The sequence below is a fragment of the Sander vitreus genome, chromosome 21 (genome assembly GCF_031162955.1).
Source record: "Sander vitreus isolate 19-12246 chromosome 21, sanVit1, whole genome shotgun sequence".
NCBI lineage: Eukaryota > Metazoa > Chordata > Actinopteri > Perciformes > Percidae > Sander > Sander vitreus.
This window is the reverse complement of record NC_135875.1, coordinates 27,136,649-27,144,058: the sequence shown is the minus strand read 5'-3', so window position 1 is coordinate 27,144,058 and position 7,410 is coordinate 27,136,649. Positions and strand designations below refer to the sequence as shown.

Genomic DNA, 7,410 nt, shown 5'->3' with positions numbered 1-7,410 from the left:
ATGGTTTTCCATGCTGGCCACAGTATTTAATGGTTAGCCTACTGGTTTGGGGATGTGCAATTCTGACACAAACTTTACTGTAATATAATACATGTACGGGATATGTAATACTAAATAATAATTTATTTATGGGCGCCTTTCTTGATACTCAATGACACCTTACATGAACAAATAGTAAAAAATAACAACATATGTGGAAACAAAGCTACTGTCATTACAGCTGTAGTGCGTCCCCCACAGGCCAGACCTCATACGGACCTGTACTTTGAGTTTGCCTGTAACGTTGCTCCGCTGTAGCTGCAGTGATAGCCATAATACACACATAACAATCATGGCGGAGAATGAAACCCTGGAGTGTATAACGGAGCACGAGCGGATTTTACAGGAAATTGAGAGCACCGACACGGCTTGTGTTGGTCCCACTCTTCGGTAAGAATATGAGGCTTTTTTTAAAGTCCTTACCAATCACAATGTACGTGTGTGTTGTTGCATCTTCTAGCTACGTTATCAGACCTTTTGTTCATGTGCTAGCTTAGCTTCCCTAGCTACCGGCAGGCTAACATTAGCTATTTAGCCAACAGGCTAGCTATATGGTGTTGAAATGAGGTGTGAGCCTAGCTGGCTTGTTAGCTAACAGGCCAACATCGACCACTGTTTTAGTCAGTCGAATGCAGCTACATTGAAACCGCGTTTGTGTCTGATTTTCCTGGTTCCGTGTTGATGGACGGCTGGTGACCTGTCAAAATGTAAACATCAGTTGTGGGTGTGGCTGTGGGCTCCACATCTTGTTGTCATTATGCAGCTGATGTTAGCTAACGGTGCTAACCATTTCGGCTAGTTGTTTAGCAGAAATTAGAGAATTAACGCTATTGACATTCCAATATACCATGGCTGGATGAGTCATCTTGGGAACCAGGTGTTGTGATGTGGTTGATAAAGAGCTTGGTGGCGGTGAAATAGGATGTGGGATTGCTCAAGCTAACGTTCCCTAGCACACTGCATTGGTTAACATGTTAGGTAGCTACCAAGCTAGCTTCCAAGGCCATAATGAATGACATTAGTTTGACAAGCTAACTAACAGTTCGTGTTTATTAACTGACTGCAGCCCCAGCTAAATCTCTCTCTCACTCTCACTCTCTCTCTCTCTCTCTCTCACACACACACACACACACACACACACACACACACACACACACACACACACACACACACACACACACACTTGTCCCGTATAGACATGCCTGTAGGCCATGGTTGACTTTCAGCATACCTGAGGAAACGAGTGAAAATATGCCTTAAGGTTACATTACATCAACACCTCAGCTTGTTTCAGTTATCGTGGTATGATTTTATTAACACTGTCATTCTTTTAACAGCTGACCTAGACGGTCTATATTAGTTGTTGAAAAATGACCATACCATTTGCATGGGCATGTCTTGGATTGTTCATTTAAAATTGAGTACAGAAAGACACTTTTCTTTGTTTAGTTCCTTCCAGCTTTTGTCTGTTTGTTTTAAGCCTTTTTTTCTAGTTTGAGTTTAAGCTATTTCTGCTAGGTGTTTTACCTGCCTGAAGTGAAAATTCTGGTGTTATCCGAATTCTATACACCTGTATTATTACACTATGGAATGGACTCATTGGAAATACTGGATGTTGTCTGTTGACACTAAGTTGATGTTCTAAAATCATTCCGCTTTAATGATTGATGAGTTTCTCTCTCACCCTATCCGTGAATAGATTATGTCTGCTTAGTTTATTTGAACAGGTTGAGGGAAATGGAACTTTATACCTCTACAGTCAGGAATGGAGCCATTATGTGTACTTGTATTTATTTGTATGCAACATTATTATTTGAGTGGACTTCTTGGCAGGGATCAAACTTGGGCAAAACAGGATATCTCTTTGAACTAGAGGATGGATACCTGACCCAAGCCTGATGGGACCCGACGGTACCCGACGGTACCCGACGGGCCGGGGCGGGCTGGGCCGGGCCGGGTTCGGACAGATATTTAGAAATGATGTTCGGGTTATTTTTACTTTGCTGGGGACACTCATGTTGATTTGAATTTCATTAAGGCAAGGCAATTTTATTTATATAAAAAGTGCTTTACATAAAACCTCAAACATTAAAAAGCAAAAAGCTAAAAATACAATTTAAAAAAAAGAATAAATATTTTTAATATTTTTCATAATGTTTCCGAAATACGAGAATTAAATTCACAGTGCAATATAAGTAATTAAAGAAAGGTCTTCAGTCTTGATTTAAACGAACTGAGAGTTGCGGCAGACCTGCCGTTTTTCCTGTCACGATAACACATTTTGCAGGACGATAAATTGTCCCAGAAATTATTGCGATAAACAATAATATTGTCTTTCCGAGACCATTTTCATCTAATTTAATGATAATGGCATAATAATGCAGGTACACCTTTTCAAAGATCAATACGCTTTTATTTCTAAGGAATATTTAACACTGGAACTGGAAGACATTTTAAATATCCACAATATGTCTTTGACCTCCTTTAGTACGTCGTCTTTCACGCTGTTGGACAGTTGTGGAATTGCCGTTTGTGACCCGTATGTTCTCCCAGGCAATTCCTCGAGTGTTTGTGCGATAGACTACAGACTCTGTACTACATTTAACAATTATTTGTTAACCACTAAATATTAAATTTAAATAATATATACCTTATAAATTATATCTATCTATATCTATGTGGCTATCTGCCACATGGTGAGTAAATGTTTGTACCAAAATAGTTCTGTTTTTCAGTCTTCATTTTTGCGAAGGTGCAGCTACTTTCTTCTGCTGTCTGCAGGTCGGAGCTTCGCGGGGGCAGGCCAACACACACACACACACTCACACAGACACACACACACACACACACACACACACACACACACACACACACACACACACACACACACACACAAACACAAACACTGGTGCAACTCTGACACACTTTCCGCACTCTATGTCTGCAGACAGCTGTAGGCTTGTACCGTTAATGTTCTGTGCATTGTCAGACACATGCAGCCACTTTCCTGAAACCACTTGCGAGACTGACAAGTCCACAGCGGTGTGTATGTCCGAGCCTGTCTCCACCTGCAGGTTGTCAACTGTGTGCTTTGCAATGAAAGGGAGAAAACAGGACGCCGAGTAATACGGCGGTTGTCGATCATATACTTTTATTTATTTTTTTTTTGACGGCGCCTTAACTGCAAAGTGCTGCGGGAAACCCTGTTCCAACTCTCAACTAGCGTTTCTCTGTCTCTCTCTCTCTCTCTCTCTCTCTCTCTCTCCGCCAGGAGTCCCGCCTCCCAACACAAAGACCATGCGACTGACAAGAGGGTTCACTCCTCGTTACGCTAAGGAACCGAGAGTGGTCCTCCGGTCTCTTTGGTAGAGAGAGAGAGACAAGGAAAACAAACAAGCATGCAGATGGAAATTATCGCGGCCGGAAAAATTATTGAGCTCATTTTTTTTTTATCGTGTGATTAATTGATTTATTGACTATCGCAACAGGCCTAGGTCCTATTTCCTAATGGTGTATGATTTCTGCTTGAGTGTCAATTTCTATTCTTTCCTCAGTGCAGGTGACTGTTTGCTTGTACCAGCTATAGTAGAGGGTGTTTTAATGAGGGTGGCACGTAGTTCCGTATACTGCAGCTACCCCATTCTGAGTGTGTGGACTAATCCAGGGCTGGATGGTATGACTGAGTGACTTTTCTTTACATGATTATTAGGGGTGGGGGAAAAAATCGATACAGCATAGTATCGCGATATTTCCCGTGGCAATACTGTATCGATACACGGACGCCAAGTATCAATCTTTTATTATTTAAATTGCACATGAGAATTTAACTTTTTGGTAGTATAATAATAAAATAAATTGCTTATTCAGTCCACCCAGTGGTGCTGTTTGTTTTCTAGTGAGGTCAGCGGGGTGACGGTCAGCGTGCAGGAGGATGCAGATAAAATAAACATGGCACCATCAGAGAAAGAAATCAGAAATGCACTGTTTGCGTTTAAATCAAATGTTTGGACTTTTTTCGGATTTTTTAACAAGGAGGGGACAACTGAGATGGATATGTGTGGCTAAATTATGTCGGATTTGCCATGTTTGTATTTCTTTAAACCAATCACAACCGTCCTGGTCGGCGCTAAACCTGGATTGCAGAGATAGCAAGAGGGGAAGGACGGATGTCAGGCTTTTTTTTTTTTAGATAATTTTTTTGGGGCTTTTTTTCCATAGACAGGAAAGGTGGAAGAGCGATGGGGGATGACATGCAGCAAAGAGACACAGGTCGGATTCTAACCCGGGCCGGTGCAAAGGCCTCAACCTACATGGGGCGCGCGCTCTTACTGGGTGAGCTAGAGGTCGCCCCAGATGTCAGGCTTTTTCCCAGCAATGTACGTCCATCTGTTGAGCCAGACCCCAATAACTGATGAGGATTGGATCAGCAGTTGACTGCGGGCAGAGCGGTTGAAGATGTTGCAATTGTTTTTTACACCTTTATTTTTACAGGGAAGTCATTAAGAACAGGTTTTTTATTTACAATGGCGCCTGACAATTGACAAAGCCATTTAGGGGAAGGCAAGGAGGGCTAGGAAATAAAATACATTAGACATACAGTTTAAATGCAAATTTCAAATGCAAATTTATGCATTTGCTTGTTGAGGCTATATTAATTGTATTTATATACTGTATACTGTATATATTATTTTTTGTAGCAAAACAGACAAAAATATACTTGGATTTATTTAGGGCCTTCTGGCACATACATAGCCTTTCTATAAAATGAGTAATCATTTTTTCAGTAAAGTTGAAGAGCTTAAAAGATGTCATGATCATGTCTTTTTGCTCCTGATTGTCTGATAATTATTTGTGTCTGCCAATATTGAGACTTAACAAATTTATTTTTTTATTTTTCTTCCTTTACTTTTCTAATATATATACAACTACACAGACTACAGTATGTTTCAATTAGCAGAGCAGTTTACAAATCAGAATAGCTTTGCTTTAAAAAACAAAACCTGTTTTCTTATAATATTTTCTCATTTTGTATGATATTTCTGTATGAATGTCAGTTAGGGCAGGACAATATATCGATATTATATTGACATCGATATATGAGGCTAGATATCGTCTTACATTTTGGATATCGTAATATCCTGATATGACACACACGTATTGTCTTTTCCTGGTTTTAAAGGCATACATGCCCTTAAAGCCAATTTTCTTTTTGGACATATAAGATTAAGGTCTGAACTTACTATAACCATTATTTTCAGAAGATTTAAAGAAATATTTCCTATATAACTATTTACATTTTTAGTTTAAGTCCATCAAAAATTATCATTACCGCAACATGACATTACATTAAATATATGGTTAGAATGTGTATGTTTGGCTAATGTTAAAGTAGACTCTTATTACTCATGCTCAAAGCTATGTAAAACTCTGGAGAGATTACTTTTTCATATTTATTATTTTTTGTAATTTCCTCATTTTCTTTCATTACCGAAACATACGTGATGATTTACAATTTCTTTTATTTAATTGTTTTACTAAAAGACAACATACACATTTGTTATGTAGCAAACCTTAAATAAGTAGTGTTGTATAATATGTATATACATTTTAAAACAAAATATGATTATCTAATTATTACTTAATTTGTAAAAAAGATACATGTTGCGGTAATGAAAATGTCATTTTGGTAATGAGGATCAATGTTTCGGAAATGAGATTTAGCTGGTTAGGCATCAAACACCTTTGTCAACCCTATTTTACATATTTAAAACACATACAATTTGTAAAAGAACATTTATTTCATAAACAGTGTTTCATTTTCTCATTTATCGTAATCATCACAGTACCATGCCTTGTGTTAGCAAGTGTTGAGTTTACCAGTTACAATCTTATGCTCATAAAGAATCATGTCATGTAGCCTACACTGTAGCACTAACAAATATACAACCATTAGTATAAATCTTATCATTCTAGTATAACATACCATCATGTGGTCCTGAGAAACATTTAAATGTAACAGCATCATGTGCACTTGTAAAATGATTTTAGTTACTTAACTTTGGTCCTGACATTCAACCACACAACCTTTTTCTGAGAATAATTTCATGTGAAGAACTTGAATAGCAGCAACTCAATTTATGAGTTGGTCAAACAACTAAAACAAACAACTTGAATGACTGCCTTGTACCAATCACGTTTTCCCCCAACTGTAACTCATTCATGAGCGTTTCTTGTGTTTTGCCCATATGTCAGGTAAAATGCAGAAATGTCTAGCAGAGGAGGTGACAGGAAGTGGTTCTGGGATTATGTCCCGTATGTCCTGACGATAGTACCAGACCCTTTCTCCTGGAAATCTGATGCTCGGCACATAGAAGCGGTTCTCCCCTGCACAAGTCATGGTGTCGACTTCATACTGCCCTTCAGCAATCTGTTTTAAGAAACATTTTTATAGTCTCTACACATTTTGGCTCGACAGCTTGTACTATAATGTAACTGGAGAAATATTCACATATTAACATAAATTCACCTGTGTGACTGTACCAGGGAACAAGTCACCATCGTATTCAACCAGGACCCACTGTCCAACCTCTATGGTGGCTTCGGTTCTGTCAGGGTCCTCATCTCTTCCCTCAGAGAACACGTGGCAATTTGCAGAAAAGCACTGGCAATTTTTTCCACAAAAGCATGACACCTCCCATGTGTTTATGACTCCCGGTTTTGTTGATGTCAGCTGTTAGGGTGGAATTCAAAAAGACAAAGATGAATTGGAGTATCACACATTGACTAAGTTACAGACATTCTTTTTTGAGATTATTTCAGATACTGGTGTGGTCTGCTTTCCATGTTAATTACATGGGGAATTTAAGTTATTTATTTAACTTCTGCAACTACATTTACTTATTTAATTACATTTCTTCATATTTACTCATATAATTAATATAAATGTTGACTCACTTGGTGTATTTTCAGTGTCCCAGGAACAGTTTTTAGGTTGGTGGGAACCAATTCACAGCTGGCTTTTCTTTTCTCCTCTGATACTTTGTACAGAGTCACTGATGAATTGTCCTTCAGCTGCTCATAAAGAGACTCTGCATCAGGAATTTCTCCTCAGCATACCTTAGCTTTGCTCTTAATTTGGCCACAGTCTTTGATGCCCGCTCTCTTTATTTAATGACTGGCCGTGTTCTCTGGGGGGTGGATGCCTCCATTCGCCCTGTCAGGTCTAAACTTTCTTCTGCTGGTCTTCTGTTCAGATTTTCATTATTTGTGTCCAGTTCCTGTCTGTTATTTTCTTCATTTGCAAAGGAATTTTCTGCCTCACTTAATGAAGATGCTGGGGTTAAATCTAGAAGTGCTTGCTCCTGCTTTTTT

General features: G+C 38.8%; 1 protein-coding gene across 2 annotated transcripts in view; it reads left to right on the top strand.

Moving 5' to 3' along the window:
* The first annotated feature begins 273 nt into the window (after positions 1–273).
* Positions 274–7,410, top strand: part of exoc6 (exocyst complex component 6) — a 102,040-nt gene continuing 94,903 nt past the window's right edge. Inside the window, exon 1 of one of the 2 annotated variants that reach the window (XM_078279717.1) lies at positions 274–429. In XM_078279717.1, coding sequence (XP_078135843.1) covers positions 332–429 — 98 coding nt within the window. In that variant the 5' untranslated portion in view covers positions 274–331. The remainder of the gene's footprint in view (positions 430–7,410) is intronic. The other variant, XM_078279718.1, reaches the window with a different exon arrangement.